General features: G+C 37.1%; 1 protein-coding gene across 1 annotated transcript in view; it reads left to right on the top strand.

Moving 5' to 3' along the window:
* LOC136876443 (collagen alpha-1(IX) chain) overlaps positions 1-19387 on the top strand; it is a 407441-nt gene that overhangs the window by 348246 nt on the left and 39808 nt on the right. Inside the window, exons 16-18 of the mRNA XM_067150419.2 lie at positions 3653-3769; positions 3856-4059; positions 9512-9658. Of these exons, the coding sequence (XP_067006520.2) occupies positions 3653-3769; positions 3856-4059; positions 9512-9658 (468 nt within the window). The remainder of the gene's footprint in view (positions 1-3652; positions 3770-3855; positions 4060-9511; positions 9659-19387) is intronic.

Below are 19387 nucleotides of genomic sequence, written 5' to 3'. Positions count from 1 at the left end.
CATTTTGAAAACGTCTGGTCATAGCAATAAAATACATGGAAATGGCAAAGTATTGAAGTTCCCACCAGTCAAATTGACTGCTGTGGCTGTTCTAGTGTTAAGTCATAGCTGCATTTAAAAATCACAGGAATGGGTGGTTAGGCCATGTGTGTTTGAAGAGTTTTGTGCAAACATGCTGTTTGGGCTCATCACTTAGATTGGCATGCACTCCAAGACTCTGCTTAGCAGTTGCAGACCGACTGTGTGTGTACCACATAATAACATTATACACATAAGACAATAACATCATAATAAATGAGCAAAGGGAAGGTAAACAAAATATGCCAACTTAAAATATCATTTATTAAACATAAAATTTCTTAATATCCTTCAAAAATTTTATGTTAAACTTACATAGTTTAACTATATTAACAACTATATTAACTATACAACTATCTTGATGCAGTGCATGATGGCACTTGCAAAATTATTTGAAGATATTATTTAAGTTTTTAATCTGTAATCATTGCCTGAATTACAAATAAGATGACTATTGTGATCTAAGGCTATAAAACAATAAATATTACATTGAGATACTGCCTTAAAACAAACAAAAACAATTGAAGATAACCAATCCACTTGGCAGCCATGCTCGCAGGTGCGTGAGGGTTAGTAGTCCTGCCTCAAAACCCAAGTGATTGTTCTGTGTACCAAATAAACTCCATCAGCTTTACAAGTTTACAATTCCTTTAATAAATTTAAACTTTAGAAACAAAGGTTAACAGTAGCAAATTAGAAAATACAAGTAAGCTAACGGACATCAAGAGGATTCTAAAAAACATGACCATGCAGTTACTTCCATAATGGATATGTACTGTGAGGTGGCAGCATATCCAATTACAAACTTATTTTGGAATTTACGATTCCCTTATTGCATTGGGCTAGTCCCATTCTACTGGAAATAGACAAACAAAACTGCTGAAATTAAATTAAATCATCAAAGATGCTAGACTCCCCATCAAATTCCTGCAAGTGAAAAGGATAAAGACATGTTAAAGAAAAGAAGATTTACATTATCCTGTTACCTGGGCCAGAATTTCCTGGGTGGAGCGAGAACTCAGAACGGACATGCCTGCCTTGACAGAGAACCAAGATCAGCATGCAAGATGCTAATTCCCATCTTAGGATATAAACTCCCCAGTTTGAACGCAGCACCCCTCCAAAACAAGGGAACCAATCGATCAATCACATGCAGAATTTCACCAGAGTAGTGTTTGCATCTTCTTAGATGAGAGTGAAACATTCTCACACCCTCTGGTGGTTGCCAGGACACTATAATCAAGGGTTCTTTCTGATGTCATTCCCACACTCTGATGTTCTCCAGAACACCGGAAACAAGGGTTCCTTCTGGCATCAGCAAGATATAAGAATGAAATAGCCAGGCCTGCTATAGAATATTCAAACAGTCTTCATCACCATTTTATGGCGCAGAACCAAGATTCTGTTTTATTTATAATAAATTGCAGAACAAAGATTCCCCCCTTTACACACACAACCTCAAAGATAATTTTATATGCATCTTATAAACTGATACAGCGTGGTCCCGCCATGTTAGCAAATAGGGATTGCTAACCTGCTAAATGAGAAGTGAATTCTCCATTTCCAAAAAAAATGAAAATATAATTCCAAAAAAGGCTTTCATGGCTGCAGAACTCAAAATCACAGAAATAGTACCAGCTTTTGGGTGGTTACATGCGTGTTTGCAGATTTTCACCCCGATGTGCCATTTGGGCTCATCAGTTGAATTGGCACACCCCTCCAAGACTCTCCTTAGCAGTGGCAGATTGACTGCCCAGTCCTGCCATGTTAGCAAATAGGGTTTGCTAACCTACTGAACGAGGGGCAGAAGAACCCTAAATCCACTCTCAGTTCACAAATAATAAATTCCTTGGAGTTCGGTGGCACTAGTCAAGGCCAACCAGCCAATCCCTGCATTGTGTTCTATTGCTATTGTCTGGAGTCTGGAGTCTGGACTTCCTAGAAAACTGTAAATTCAATTGTCAATTAATTCCAAGAAAAGTGAAGAGATAACATTAGCATGTTGCTACTAACAAAATCACTTATCACTCTAATAACTGTTCTAGTGTTGGTTAAATGGAGTTACTGGTGATGTTCATGTATGAAATGATGCATAAATGTTTAATCAGAAATAAAATGTTGAGATGAAACTGAAGGTAGGAAGTAAAGGGAAGTAGAAGTGAAACTGACTTTGTAAATATCCAAACAATGAATGAAAAGATGGAAATCTGTATAAATAGCATAAGGTTTAGATTGAAAGTGATCATCCATTACTGCATTATGTGCAAAAAAAGTGTTCATTGACTTCTGATAGGCATATGACAGTACTGATAGAAGTTGTGTTTATATGGCAATGCAGGAGATGCACATTCCTCAAAAACTGATTTTGTTAGTAAAAGCTACCATGGAAAATACTCAGTCTCAAATTAAGATTCAAAATATGTTGTCAAATCCTGTAACAACTACAGGTGGAGTTAGACAAAGAAATTCCCTGGCCTGTCTTCTGTTCAATATTTCTTTACAGAAGGTGATTTGAGATTCTGGCACTAACATCAGAGGCACTATCTTCTATAAATCAATCCAGATTTTAAGGTATGCAGGTGATATTGATGTCATACCAAGAACACCAAGAGCTATGAAAGAGACCTTTACTAACCTGGAAAAGACAGCAATAAATATGAATCTGTACATCATTGAAGGTAAGACTAAGTACTGTATATGCCTGTGACTAAGAAAAATGGCAGAAAGATCTCCATACATTGAAATTGGCTCATACAAATTTTAAGTTGTATGTAGTTTCATCTACTTGGGATCAGAGGTCAATTTTAAAAATAATGTTAGTGATGAAATCCACAAAATGATTCTCTGTGCAAATAGGTGTTTTTACGGCCTTACAAAACATTGAATTCTTGATTACTGAAGAGGAAAAAAATAATGATCTACAAGGTCGCAGTGAGATCTGTACCAACATACGGTTCTGAAACGTGGTCTCTGTCAAAATCTGATAAAAGACAGCTTGGTATCTATGAGAGAAGAATTTTGAGATGCATTTTTGGGCCAATAGAAGAAAATGCAGTGTGGAGAAGGTGATACAGTCAGAGATTAATAGGCTATTTAATGAACCCAGCATTGTTATTAAAGTCATCAAGATCAAGATACTATAGTTGACTGGATGTGTGCCTATGACAACAGAGTGACAAAGAAGATATTTAATGTATTTCTAGAAGGATCCTGAAAAATTGGAAGACTGAAATTGAGATGGGATGAATGCAGGATTCTAGGAATTAAGAATTAGAGGAGCATGGCACTGAAAAGGAAAGACTGGCAGAAACTTCTGCGGAAGACCAAAGCCCACAAAGGGCTGTCAAGCCAATGAATGAATGAATGAATGTGTAAAAAATTATCAACTTGGGATCATAATCCGGTAACTTTGAAAGTAATGAAGTTCCAAGTTGTAAGTTACATAATTTATTCCTTCTGTGTAATGAATTGGTATGCTGCACAAGCTATTTGCAATTTTCACTTCTTTTTTGTATTTAAAAAAATGTATATATTCTATCCTAAATCCTGGCATAATATTATTTTGTTGTTTCAGGGTGCACCTGGAATACAAGGTCCAGAAGGTCCCTTGGGCAAGCCAGGCCACAAGGGTGATCAGGGAGAGATTGGGCCTCAAGGACCTGCTGGATCTCGAGGACTGCCTGGACCTCCGGTAATTTCAACTTTTTGATTTGTCTCACTGTCACTGTTCTGGACAAGAGTGTACTCACTGTGTGATTGATGAACTGTTTGATACAGGGTAATCCAGGCACACCTGGATCTCCAGGTCTTGTAGGACAACCAGGCTTTACAGGGCCTCCTGGGCCAGCAGGCCCCAGTGGTCCTCCAGGCCCACCAGGACCTCCAGGCGACAGCAACGTCATCAACAGCATCTCACCAGAAGGAAACACTTGGTCAGTGGGAGTGAGAGGATCCCCTGGGCCACCAGGACCTCCAGGTCTTGTAAGTAGGCTATTTCATCACATTAGGGAAAATATCACTCCTCTCTATTTTATTGTATCAACCCAGTACAGGTCCTCTTGTCATACTCTGTTCATGAGCAAGTCCATCCTTCTTCCACTGCCTTCCATCTATAATGCCATGGCATTTATAGCATTCTTGTCTCTATTATTCTGTATAAATAAAATTATAATTTACCGGGCAAGTTGGCCGTGCAGTTAGAGGCGCGCAGCTGTGAGCTTGCATCCAGGAGATAGTGGGTTCGAATCCCACTGTCGGCAGCTGTGAAGATAGTTTCCCATTTTCACACCAGGCAAATGCTGGGGCTGTACCTTAATTAAGGCCATGGTTTCTTCCTTCCAACTCCTAGGCCTTTCCTATCACATCATTGCCATAAGACCTATCTGTGTCGGTGCGACGTAAAGCCACTAGCAAAAAAAATTTAATTTTTGACAGTACGCTTCAAATTTAATAATAATGTTACTTGTTTTATGTCTCACTAACTACTTTTACCGTTTTTGGAGATGCCTAGGTGCTGGAATTTAGTCCTGTTGGAGTTCTTTTACACGCCAATAAATCTACCGACAGGAGGCTGATGTATTTGAGCACCTTGTAACAAATTCGACTTACCTCCGCCTTATCCAGCTTTTTGCCTCTGCATTCCATGTCGTGTGTATGGAGAGACTGCCAGCTCTCGTCTGTGCCAGCGCGCCAGACTATGTCATCGGCGTTAGACTCTACTCCAAAGTTCCAGCATGTTTTTCACCGAGTGAATCTGCAAATGTGTCATAATTTTCCCTCTGCCTCTCCTTTCTCCATGTGCTAATATAAGCTGACTCTATCGGCCTACTATTTCAGACATTCTTCAACTATTGGAGAGAGAAGGCCATATTTATCATACTGGTGTCAATTTCTACTTAATTTCTGGACCTTTCCACACCTGTCTCACACTTTATGATTGCACCATGAGGCATTGTAATTTAAATTTGTGCATTATGCATTCGTGTGACTAAATATTCTCGAGTAATTGTACTCTTGCAGATAATCCGTATGAGAACTAGCAAATTTCTAATTCCTTCCACTTGAAATGCTACTAAAAATATTTGAATATTAATTTTTTTCCATCAATACTTTCAAAACCTTTCTCACTTCAACACTGTTTTTATACTTATTTACTCTGAAGAAAACTTGTCTGGAGCAAAGAAGTACCAAGAAAAAGTAAAGAGATAATGTACAAAATGTACTATGTACCCATACTGACTTATGCAGCTGAGACTTGGACTTTGACTAGCAGGCAAGAGAATTCAAGCCAGTGAGATGAAATTCCTAAGAAGTATGATAGGAAAGACAAGGAAAGACTGAATGAGTGAAGTTGAGATAGGAAAGCTAAATGAGAGAGTTGAAAAGAATAAACTAAGGTGATTTGGACATGTAAAGAGGATGGAGGAGAATAGAATTCCAAGACAGGTGCTGGAGGCAAAGTGCGAGGGCAAGAGAACAAGAGAATTGAATCAGTGAAGAACAGCATAAGAAGATGAAATTTAGACTGGGACAAGATCATGGAAGAGGAATGGTGGAAGGAAAGAGGAAGATGGAGAAGTGCCATAAATACTCCAACCCAGCAGGAGCTGGACAAGGGGAAATGATAATGATGATTACTCTGAAGATGCCCTTTGACTGTTAACCTGACATTCTATTTGGGCTTCATGTATTTGTGGTACAGGAAAATCCAGATGGTGTCCAAATGGTTAGTATTTACAAGGCAGACAGTATTCAGAATGATTCAAATTTCTTTGCAAGTGAGTTTGTATGAAATCAGTTTCTTGTCTTAAATTGTTAGTGTAGTCCTCCTAATGTTTACTTATTTTATTTCATTTACAAATAAGTGAAGATCAAGTATAACTGCAGAGGATGCTGGATCATTGGAGAGCAAATCTAGAAGCAGGTGGTCTGAAGTTCAGCAGACAGAAAGCTGAATACATATGCTGTAACTTAACCAACACTCATAATCAAAGTAACATACACGTGCAGAAAAATCCACTCAGAGAATCTAAAGATTTTAAATATCTAGGATCAGCCATCTTGAAAGATGAAACAATTGACACAGACATCACACACCCCATAAAATGTGGGTGGATGAAATGGAGTGATCTGTCTGGAGTACTACATGACAAGAAATTCCTGTAGAAATAAAGCGTAAAGTCTATAAAATAGTAATAAGACCATCATATTGACAGTGTGGGGTATTGACCAGTAAACAAGCAACCTGTGGATAAGCTACATGTTACTGAGATGGTCTGATGGAGTCACTCTATTGGACGAAGTGAAAAATGATCACATTTGTGGGGAAAGTCAGGTCCATCACAGACAAACTTTCTGAGAGCAGGCTAAGATAGTATGGCCATGTCATGAGAAGCCCAGAAGACCATATGATTTAGAGAGTAATGGAAATCAGAACGCGCCCAAGAGACTGAGGAAGACCTTGTAAAACTTGGAAATACCTGCGGGAAACTCAAATAAACCAACAACAACCTAGCATGGGAGGAATTGGTGAATTCAATCTAGGAGAGTCAATCTCAAATGAAATGGACAAAGAAGAGGACCTAGTTTACAAAAAAAAAAAAAAAAAATCCTTCTTCAACATTATATCCACTCCATTTTTGCCTCTTTTTTCTTTACAGTAAAATGACCATACCCATCCTTCAGTATCCTTACTCCTCTTTCCCTCTGCTTGTCTAATTAACACCAAATACTATTCTTATTCATTCATAAATTTAACTGGTTGTTTGCCCTTTTTTGTGTCATTTGGAAAGAATAAGCTGGACAAGGAAGCTGAGTTTGAGAAAAACATAACCTATCTAATGAAATTAAGCAAAGGAGATCAGCACGACTAGGGTAAAAATTGCAGCATGATGGTCTGATATCTTATATATCGGTGGGTAAAATTGTTGGTAATTGTCCTTACGGAAGATCGCGAAATACACTCCTGAAAGTACTCTTCAGTGATTTGCATCTGAAGGGCTATGAAGAAGCTAAATGAGCTACTGAAGCCAGATTCTCTTGGATGACACTCATGATAGGAACAATGATGATGTAGGTTGCCACACCACTCATAACCAGGAGGCCGTGTCATAGCTGTAGAAATAACTTGTTAATTTGTTTTGTACTCAAAGAATGAAGGAAATATCCAATTTGTTATGTTTATCCATTGTCACTTCATTCTTATTCTTTCAGCTAACCCATCACAAATCAACAGCTCATGTGAACTATTGCCATCAATGAGTCAAATATAATTTTAACCCTAAATACCTTGTTGTTACATTGGATAAGCCTCTGACTTACAAAAATCACCTAAACAATACCAGCCAGAAATTAAAGATCCACAATAAAATCATAAGGAAAGTAGCTGACACCTCATGGGGAGCAGAGCTGACACATTTACTGTATGCACTGAGACTTTGACAATGGTGTACCCTGCTGTGGAAAACTGTGTCGCCGCTGCCCAACAACACAGTGTCTGTACAAGGAAGACTGTCCCATGAGAATAATAACTAAAAGATCAACATCTGTCCCCTATCAACAATATTCTGCCACACAACCAAGATGACATGAAACAGCTATAAGGGAATGGAGAAAATCACATCTCCCTAACTCCCCACAAAATCTCCCAATCCATGAGATAGTAAATGATCCTCCCCTGAATTGCCTCAAATCCCAGAACCCATCTCACTCAGTCATATGAATGATAACTTATATATATGAAGGAGAAATGGTGCCAGATGCTGAAGGCTACACCTAAAAGCATCATAATATCCAAGACCCAGCAGTGGTTATACCTGGATCTTATGCAAAAGAAAAGGACTGGTCAAGGCTGAACAGAATAAGAATGGAACATGCCAGATTTAATGTCATGTTATACAACAGTATGTGATTGTGGGTCATGTGAGCAGATTGTAGATCACATAGTCCATGAATGTCCCTTAACCTTTTCACACTGATGGACTGCTGTAGCTGTCAGGAGAGAGCCGTGCTGGGTAACCATTGACTGCGATGCCACACACTCAGAGCCTGCTATAACAGTTGTGTGTTGTTTTACTTTTCTGTGCTTTGCTCTCGTAGACTGTTTGAGAAGTTGGACCTTCATGATATCTAGCTGGTGTCTTGTGTGTCTGTAGTTACTAGTAGAGTCACGAGATGTCAGGGCAACCAGTTAGAAGATGAGGGTTCAAAAAACCTTCATGCTTGTAATTTGTTCAGCAATTGCTGTTCACTGCCAATGTACTAGCACTTCTATAGGAAGCTTCAACGCATTATGTACGTATAATGCATGAGAAACTGTATACCATAAAAAAGACTTCTTATTGTAATATCAAATAATGACTTTGAAGAAAATGAAGATGGGAAAGATTTAACTCTGCTAATCCCATGTCTGAAGCCAAGGATCTAAAAAGAAAGTATGGGAAGCTTTGCATGAATAAAATTGACTAAAATATACACAAATATATTTGGCTGGACTATTGTATGTAACCCACTGCGCAGAAAGGGACCTAAAGTCAGATTTTTCATTTTTGAGATTTTTGTGATTCTAAAATTGGCAAAGATACTGAGCATTTTAAAACAGAGTTCATGCTTCTTGGTGCAATACTTCATGAGATAATTAATTGACTGTTGCTATTAAGTAAACTGTATTTTGAGAAAAATGCAATTACGGCTTTCACTAGTTTTCTTACCAATTGTACAAAATCTTCATGACATTGAGTGGTCAAGACTCAAACTGCTGCATAACTTAGTTTGTTAAGAAGACTATAGGTAGCACAAGAGGTCAAAACATGAAATACACTTTTTACACCCCAGACACTTTTGTTCAGCTCTTCTGTAAAATTTCCATTACCAATTTCGGGTCCCTTTCCATGCCACAGGTGACATATTCTTTTAAACATAGTCAACCTGCCATGTCTTAACAACATAAATAAATGCAAATGAGAAAGCAGAGAGAAGAAAATATCCTGTACAGTGGGCAGGGTCTGGCACACTAGACACACATCTTCAAGACCATGGATCCACTCTCACTTTGCCAGAGTGAAAAGGTTAAGAAATTAACAAGGACAGTTGATGGCTTCATTAATCAGCACCCTCAGCACTGGACTGGCAATGATCTCTAGATATGAAATTATGACTGGTGGCTTTGTTGAGAATTTCTTTACTGTTACGTTTTCTTTATTTTTGTATTTATTTTTCTTTGTCACTCTTTGTAAGTTCCCATATTCCAACACTTGTATATTACTGATGATTTTCTTATTCCTTGTCTCTATAAATGACCGCTTTTATTCAGTACCTGTATATTACTGTTGTTTCTTTGCAATTAATAAATCAATCTAACCCAAGAATTTGGTCTCTATATCCATAGAAACAGGTGAACTGTACTAAAAGTTATTCTAATTTGTGATCATTTCAGCCTGGCGAGCGAGGTGCTGCAGGTGAGAGAGGGCCAGAAGGTATGCCTGGTACTATGGGTATCCCTGGAAAGGAGGGTCCTCCCGGCCTACCTGGACCATCAGGACAACGAGGTCAGCCGGGTCTTCACGGCTTACCTGGCCCACCGGTAAGAGAGCACTGTTTCTTGATGTCAGTATCTGATCCATCCAGCTCTTATTTAATCAAACAGTAGCAGCACAGGAATATAAGTTATCTCTCCTAAGTTATTATATACATTTTAACCAAAATGAAACTTGATCAAAATTTTCTTCCTGAATTCTTGAAAATTAATGAAAGAGAGAACCAGAAACCAATCATGTGATACTTCAGAGATACACTAGTTGTGGCCAACACAAAACATACCTGGTAACACAAGTTGGAATCAACAGAAATACTGTAAAAAAGAGAAAATGATGGAAATTATTTTGGAAATTAAATCTATGTAAATAAAATTAATGTCAGTCTATTGGTTATTTTGTCCAGGAAAGGGCTTTTTGTTTTTTGGATCATCTGATTTGCATGAATTCTTATGTCTCTGTTAGGTTGTAGAAACTACAAATACTAGGCAAATACAGAGGACTAAAAGATGTAAGTTTATCACTTCTTTCTCTATAATTAACTGGCTGGCTTTCTGCTTATCTTCCAGTTCTACCCCTCAAAATTACAAAATTGAACATCTCTTGGCTCTCTTAATGATCGTGGATGTCCATTTTGTTTTGTTAGTGAAATCGAAAGAGGTCTTAATAATAATAATAATAATAATAATAATAATAATAATAATAATAATAATAATAATACTTTATTAACGGAAATACCATTTTACATAACAGTAGAGAAGTATAGACAAAACACAGTAAAAAGAAAATTCAGTGGAGTATAAGTAGAAAAAATATGTACAGATATATACACAGGATATATTACAAGTAAGCACAGGAAAGTAATACAAAAGTAATACAAAACACAGTAAAAAGAAAGTTCAATGGAGTATAAGTAGAACATATGTACAGATATATACACAGGTTATATTACAAGTAAGCACAGGAAAGTAATAGTCAGTTCTGGAGATTATGTAAATGAGTTCTAAATTTTGACAATGAGCAGTTAAATATATCAATATCCACTTTGTTTAGAGATCTTGACATTCGTTCAACTGGCCCATTGAATGCATAGTTAGTTCTATGCCAATTTGTAGACAATGTATTCTTGAACCTTGTGCGTCTGTCTGGTACATGTACATTAATTTTTGCAAGGAGTTGTGGACAATTCACTAAGGAATGAAGCAATTTAAAAATGAAGAGTGTATCCAATAATTCACGGCGTTGTGACAGGCTATGCAGATTTAAGGACTGTTGTAGGGATGTATAATCAACATTATCATATGAGAATCCTGCTCTAAAAGAATATAGATGAAGAAATTTATGTTGTACTGAATCTAATCTATGGATAGAGGTCTGATGAGAAGGGTTCCAAACAGGTGTACAGTATTCTAGTATAGGGCGTACCATAGATACATACAGCAATCGATAGGTAGCTAAGTTTGAAAATTCCCTAGAATATCTAGTAATGCAACCCAATCTTTGAAATGCTTTCTTACAAATATTTTCAATCTGTTCATTAAATGATAGGTTATAACTGAATAAAACACCAAGGTCATTAACTTGTGAGACAGGAGGTAGAATGTTGTTATTACTAAATTTGTACGGAAATGATATTTTCTTCTTGTTTTTAAAAAACGATATTATTTTACATTTCTCATGATTAAGTTTCAACCCATTTTGAATACAGTACTTTTCCAGATGATGTAAATCTTCTTGAAGTTTTAAACAATCAAGTGGGCAATTCATTTGCATAAAAATTTTTGCATCGTCGGCAAACAAAAGCAATTTAGAATTCTTAAGTATATTTTTAATGTCATTTATGTAGATAGTAAAAAGTAAGGGCACAAGGTGAGACCCTTGAGGAACTCCACTGGTAACAATAATAGGCGCAGAAAAATGATTCCTTATTTTAACAATCTGCAGGCAATTTTTAAGATATGATTCAAACCATGAGAGGAGAGGCCCATTAATTCCGTAGCCCGTTAGTTTTTGCAGCAAGATATCGTGATCGACAGTGTCAAAAGCTTTTGAGAAGTCTGTATAAATGCAGTCCACTTGGGAGTGGTTCTCTATTGCATCCAAGAGGAACTGATAGAATAAAAGAAGATTGCTACAGGTTGACCGTCCTGAAAAGAATCCATGCTGCTCATCAATGATGATGTTTCTAAAGAGAGGTGTGATTTTGTCAAGAATTATTGAGTCAAATATTTTGGAAATATGAGAAGAAATTATAACTGGTCTATATTGTTTTATGTCAGTTTTATCACCATTTTTGAAAACTGGACTAACAAATCCTTTCTTCCATTCCACTGGAAAAACACCTTGGTTTAATGATAAGTTGAACAGATAAAAGAGTGCTTCACATAAAATAAATGAGCAGTACTTGAGCAGGTAAGTTGAAACACCATCAGGTCCTACAGTTTTCTTTAATTCCAGAGATATCAGTTTGTTGTAAATTTCTGCCTTACTAATGTTTATAACTGATAGATTGACAGAGAAAGGATAATCATATGACATACTACTACTATTCTGATAAGAAGAATAAACAGATGAAAAGTGGTTAGCAAAAAGAGTGACAATATTTTCTCCAGTATCTGCTGTAACTTCATTAAGATGCATTGTTGAAGGAATATTATTACATGACCTTTTATAACTTAGATATTACCAGAATTTCTGTGGATTGGAAGTAATACTTCGTTCACAGTTGGAAACATACATTGTATAGCAAGATTTAGATTCACACTTGCATTCATTTCTTAATTTCGAGAAATGCTGATAATCACTATTGAGACCTGATATTTTGTATCGCTTATGTGCTTTCTTCTTTTCAATAATCAGTGACTTCAATTTATGATTAAACCACTTTGGGAATTTGGGAGTCTTAAAATTCTGTATAGGGATGTAAAGTTCCATGCCATAATGTAGTACTGAATAGAAGGTTTCTACTGCTTTATCAATTGATACATTTTGAAACATTACCTTCCAGCTGAACTGTGACAGATAATAATTTAGTCCATTATAGTCACCATTTAAAAAGTCAAAATAAAAACTATCAGCAGGCAAGGAATTGTATAGCTCATTTATAGGTAAAGAAATCTCTAAAGCTGGGTGGTGTCTATCGAGGGGGACAATGCTTTCATTACTAGATTTTACTTCAATGGAGCTGGAGTTACTGAAAACCAAATCAAGAAAGTGATTCAGAAAATTTGGGATAGCATTAAACTGATTTAAACAGAGATAAGAAAAAGTGTCTATAACTAAACTGGACTTAGAGGTCTTAGGTCTTAGAGGAAGGTCAGAGTACTAAAGTTGTCCAAATGCAGGTCATTTTAAACTTTTGACTTGAGGATGAAAACTAGAAGACCATGATTTAAGGCCCTAGAATGAACTAGCCTATATTTGAAATATGCAGCCTGCTGGATGTTATCACAGTAAATCTGCAAGATAATTCCTTGTTCCGTTCCACTGATGTAAACAATTGTATTACCTTAGATTCTGGGATATTGGCATTATGATAATAAAAGAAGAAGGGGGCTAAGAGAGGGGTTGAAATGATTCCTCACTGATATTTTGAAATGGTTGGCTTTATTCAGAACTGTTTCAAACAAAACTAAGAGGGCATATAAATGACTACATTTTGAAAGAAAAGCAAGGGCAAGGAAAAGGATGCCATGTTGAGTCGAGAATGTATAGAAACAAACTTGAACTGAGACATATCATGAATAGGCTAGCAGTCCATGGATTTCATCATGAAATTTGTACAAGAAGATTCTTTCATGAACCAGATGAAAACTGTGTGGCACTAAGTGTACCATATTCAGTGGTGCAGAAAAGGAACAAGATCAGTGAACGATTACAGTAAAACAATTAAAACTTTTGCACATTCATGCACTATTCCTCATTAATATATAGCAGACCCTACATGGTCAGTAATACTGAGTCAATAATACTGACAGTACGCATCAATATTGTAGCAACCGTACATGATCATTATTACTGTCAATATTTTGCTCAGTACCAGTGCACTTGCTTACCATTACGGTATTATCACTTTACAAATAAAAAGTCAATAACTGTCAATACGGAATGAGATTTATAACATGCAATTGCGGTATTCTATCAAATGGATCGTAAAAGACAGTCATGTGTAGCTATTATATTAGCACTCTGCACGAAACATAGTGTTAAATGTAAACAATGGGTTAAAATTGGCTTAGGAAAAGAGAAGAGTATTCTCATATGAAGTATGAAGTTGTTGAGAGAAATATAATATATCGAAGAACAAGATTATCAGAACTATCTCTAAATGAGTGAGGGTACTTTTGTGAAATTACTAGGAATGGTAGAGTCTTTTTAACCCTAGATTACTAAACTCTTCTATGAAGTACGTTATCACTAAGCATTCGTCTACGAGACTACGGAAAAAAAACTTCCATAACTCTTACAATTACTTTATTTAAAATTTAATAACTAACCCAGCACATAATACATTCTATGTACAGACAGATTTTTCCATTTTTCACAAACTCGTGTCATTTCAACACTCAGTACACGTTGTTGATCGGTGGTCACTGCACATGGCTCGATTGCAAACAGTACAATAAAACCATGTCATTCTTCGTAGCTGTGAGGGACAAAATGCACATATTTTCTTTTTACCAAGTTGTTCTTGGTCTGGCCTGTGTACTATAAGATTTTCATTCAGAATCTCACAGATCATACCACGTAATGACTGCTGCAAAGTTGGTTGCGTAAGGCAGAGCTGGAGATGAGGTTTAATCAGGTCACCGCTTAACTGTTGCGCGAATGCCCTTCTCGAAATAGGTTTTTCTCCCTTTCAGAGGATGTTGTGGCAAAACAGAATATATCCATTCACTAAGAACATATTGATCATAGTGAAGAATACACACAGAGGCCAGTGCTGGGTCTTTCTACTGCAGTTCATGCTGCAACACATTTGTACGAAAGAGTCTGTTGCACCTTTTGTTTCGTTATAAAATTCAATTGCTGCAGGTTTTCTACTGTTATCGCTTATTTCTATGTCCTCGTGAGTAGTGGATAGCAGAACAATGACTTTCCCCTGCTTTGGTTTGTACGAAACAAGAGTTTTTGGTCCATCAAAACAAAACATTGACGTGCCGATTTTTCGCTTCTTCACTTCAAGGAGCTCAGGAGGTATCTCACGTTTATTTTTTCTAATTGTTCCTACAAATGTCAGAGAGTAAGGTGGTTTCAAAAGGTCTTCAGCCAGTGGGACGGAGGTAAACCAATTATCCATGGTTACATTCCTATTCGAACCATGGATGGTCACAGTCAGTTCTTTTACAAAATAATGAGCGAGAAGTTGACCAGACATATTCGAATTTTTTCCCAGATATGGCTTAGCGTCAATCATATATTTAGTCCCAACTTCGTTCAACATAATAATCTTAATTCCATATTTTGTGGGTTTGTTGGGGATGTACATCCTGAAAGGACATCGTGCACGAAATCCAACGAGTTGTTCGTCAATGGTTGTGTAACTTCCTGGCTTGTATGAGTCTCGACAGTTTTTGATAAACTCATCCCATACTTCTCGAATGGCTGCAAACTTGTCACTCACTCGTCTCTCTACCCTAGTAGATTTATCATCGAATCTAAGACACTTCAACAGAAAATCAAAACGCTCACTTGGCATTGTTGCCTTATTTCTGTAATCACAGAAATTTGGATCAAACATCTCTCTTGTAGGAAGATGATTGGTTTTCATGGCCGTTGATAACACAAGTATACCAAAAAGAGCATTGATTTCTTCCCTGCTTGTTTGAGAAATTGTTGCACTAGCTGTAGCATAGTTACAACTCTGAACTTGTATTTCCTCATTCGTGTGTTGTACCAGTTTATCTAAAATGAAATCGGGAAATAAAGAAAACGATTCCATGGGTGTTGAAACATTTCTGGCTTCTCCTAAAGGGGTTGGCTTTATATGAATTATGTTCCTGGCGGGTGTCCGGGTATTACGGTTTCTCGATGGAAGTGCTGACCATTTGTGTTTATTTCTCACTCGTAGATTGGTCTTATTAGGGACTACAACATTCAGATGCCTAGCACTGGAAACAATCGGGTTAGAATTGCTATTAGTTGAATCAGGGTCCTCATCAGAGTATGTTGGTTCACGATCACGTCTTCTCTTTCTTCCTGGCTCGTCAGAATCATAGGAATCATCTAACTGTGGGTTATATTCTGGGTCAGATTCTCTGTCAGTTAATTCGATGTCGTCCTCTTCAAAGCCATCCTCCGGTTCACTGCACGTCTCTCCAGTTACTGCTGTGTTGTCGCCAGTGTCATCTACTTCTGTCAGAAGTTGCAGTATTGTGTGTGGGTTATCTCTGATATTCTTTGCCATCTGAAATATATTTCAATTTTCTGGAGTGGATTCCCGATTTCAGCACACAATTACAGCTAATGCGAACGTAACAATGAAATTATGTATCCCGATGTTAATAATGGAAGTACTCATTGACATAGTGTGCAATAAGCTATTGTTTATTTTTAGAATATGCAGAGTAAACGAATAAATAAATAAATAAATAAATAAATAAATAAATAAATAAATAAATGGAAGGATTAATAAATAAATTAATAAACAAATAAATAAACAAATAAATAAATGAATGAATAAATAAGTGAATGAATGAATGAATGAATGAATGCTCCACTATGTATAAAATATAAAAGTAACGTTGTCACTAAGCATTCGTACCTCAGACGACGGGGTCCCCGTAGAGACGGAATGAAGCAACGTACGGTGACACAACTGTTCTCTACAAGGTCAGGACTCACACAAAGGAAGGGGGAGCTACTAATATCCGCACACGTCGTCCGGCAGACGATAGCTTAGTAATCCAGGGTTAAATAAGGCAAAATACAAACATGCAGATCTTTTTATTGGTGGCAGAGAGATTAGCGGTTACCTTGAGGTATCTTGCAACTGGTAGATATTTTGAAGATTTAAAGTTTTACGCTATAATGTCACCAGTTTTCATCAGTACAGCAGGTGTGGAAACATGTGAAGTATTGTGTTACGTTTATTCTGGCAGCTTTTCATATAGCTCGATAAACTTTTGCAATAGGCCTACTTGGCGGTTCCACAAGCACCTCTACCCTTGGTGAGAAACACATCTGTTGTCCATCGCTGCTCCGTTAATACTGACAGAAATAATAACAAACGCACTCACACGGTCAGTATAACTGTCAGTATCCCCACCGCTCTACAGTACTGACACTCACAGATCAGGAAATCCGGATCTGCTTCAGTACTGGCCTTCATTCCGTCATTCCAGTCCACACACGATCAGTATTACTGTCAATATTTTTGGGCACTGACAATTTTACTGATCCTGGTGGTTCTGTTTTAGACTAGTAGGACCCCAATTTGATTTTCGTTCCATCGTATGGGATCTACACCAGGATTACTTGATTTGAGAACTGTAAAGATGCAAAGGAGAACAGCATGATTTGTTCTAGGTGATTCCCGACAAAATAGTAGTATTGCAAATTTGGGGGCAAAAAATTTGTGAATAAGGATACGAGCTGCTTGTCCAAGTGATATGATTTGAACTGTCAGTGGAGAGATGGTGTAAAATGATGTTAGTAGACAAATAAGCTTGAATGGAATTTTAAACATAGGAAAGATCATAATATGAAGATAAAATTGGAATTCAAGAGGACAGATTGAATCAAATATTTATTTATAGGAGAAGAATTAGTGATTGGAATAATTTACCAAGGGAGATGTTCAATAAATTTCCAATTTCTTTGAAATCATTTAGGAGAAGACTAGATAAACAAATGATAGGGAATATGTCACCTGGTGACAACCCCAAATACAGATCAGTGGTAACTGACTGTGGCTGATACTTCAAATTTACTTTTAAAATTTTATATCATAAGAGTTCTTCCGATAGAGTCAACCCTGATGAAGATATTCACTAATTTTGATTTTTATTGCCAATTCCACCAATAGGGAACTTCACTGACAAAGAAATATTGTTAAGTTGTCATAAGGATATAGTTGTGATTGTCTTTGTAAGGTGCATAACTATGTGATCAGGAAGATAATGAAAATTACTATCGCAATGGGAAGAAACATGCGAAAGAACAGAGCACTTGGATGTGTAACGGGAAAAGGAGTCATATAGGAGGAAGGAGAACTCCCTAGGTACTGGATGCTCTAATATCACTTGGCTGAAAGGCCTACCATATCCAATGCTCCTAAAACTGACGAAGTATAACTCTGTCTCTTCTGCTGCCACTCACCATTGCTACACGGCATAGTTGCTGCAATTGTACAAAAACAAGCCTCAGTAATGACTAGTACAGCAGCTTGACTTTAATATATTTATAACTAACTTTTCGATAATGGCCCTACATCTGAATGTGTTTGAATTGAATACCTTGTATGTAGGGTGTATCTAAACTTTTGTAACAAACATCAGGGAGTGGGGATGAAGGTAATTTCTGGGATCAAAATAAGAAAAAATTGTCCTTGTGAACATATGTGCTACAATGCATTGGTACTGAGTTACATTTGATGGAGCTTCAGGACATACATTAGCCACATCACAAGAGATGCTCAAATCGTCCACCATGGACAGCCTTAACATGGCCGGCAAAGCCACTTGAAGATATCTGGGTTCCGTTGATAAGCTACACAGGCATTATTGATATGCTGTTCCAGGTCAGTGTTGTTAATCAGAGAAGCACACATCACACTTTTCATGTGTCCGCACAAATAACATTTCCAACGGATTAAGTCAGGAAATAGGGCTGATGAATACACTTGACCTCAATGCCCGATCCACTGTCGTGCGAAGATGTTGTCCAGAAACCAGCATACATGTAAACTGAAGTGCTCTAGAGCCCCAATATACATGAAACACATGGCGCAGCAAATTGCTAGGGGCACTTGGACCAGTTGTACAGGCAGTATATCCTTCAAGAAGATCAGATATGCTGGTCCATTCAGTCATCATTAGGGAAAGGATTTTAAGGTGGAAAGTACGGTCAGAAAAGGGTGGGGGGAGGTGTTGATGAAATCACATTATTAAGATTTAAACCAGTTTCATGAACTTTCCTTATCCCATTTCCTGGGTTGTAATAATTAATAAACTTGTTATATTGGATTACACACAACATGTTTTTGACAGTAAGTTGCTGGTGCTTTGAGCTCAGTAGATCCTTATATATACAGAAACTCCACTCAACATCTACAGAAACCACTCACAAAGGGAGTTCAGTCAAAAGTTGCAAAGGTTTCCACATCTAGACTGTTCTTCAAATTTAATTCAAATTTGTCTTTAGCAAATCCATCATGGTTCTCCCTAACATTCATCAATGTTTTCCACACTCTGAATCACAACTTCTTCTTATCCTTTGGCATGATTTTGTATTGTGAAGAAAGCTCTCAGGGTTGGACTGGTAAAACACTAACACAACAAACAAGAGAGTACACAGTTGATGGGTGGAACCGTTAAATTCATGCCAATAATAACTGAACTTAGTTTGAACTTTTGTAACATCATTTTAAATTTTATTTCATAGATGCAGGTTGGTCATTCTTGCTGGAATTTGAATTACTGGTGGTTGCCATAAATTATGTTTTAATATTTACTTATTGACTGTTGTTGACTTCTGATTAAACAACATTTTAAAATTCTGTTCAAGAAAAGAAAAAATATTCTGTATAATCTTTTACAAATGCAGATAAAGGTGTGGAG

Source organism: Anabrus simplex, chromosome 6 (genome assembly GCF_040414725.1).
Source record: "Anabrus simplex isolate iqAnaSimp1 chromosome 6, ASM4041472v1, whole genome shotgun sequence".
Lineage (NCBI taxonomy): Eukaryota > Metazoa > Arthropoda > Insecta > Orthoptera > Tettigoniidae > Anabrus > Anabrus simplex.
Note: the sequence above shows the minus strand (reverse complement) of the source record. Positions and strands in the feature narration are given on the sequence as shown.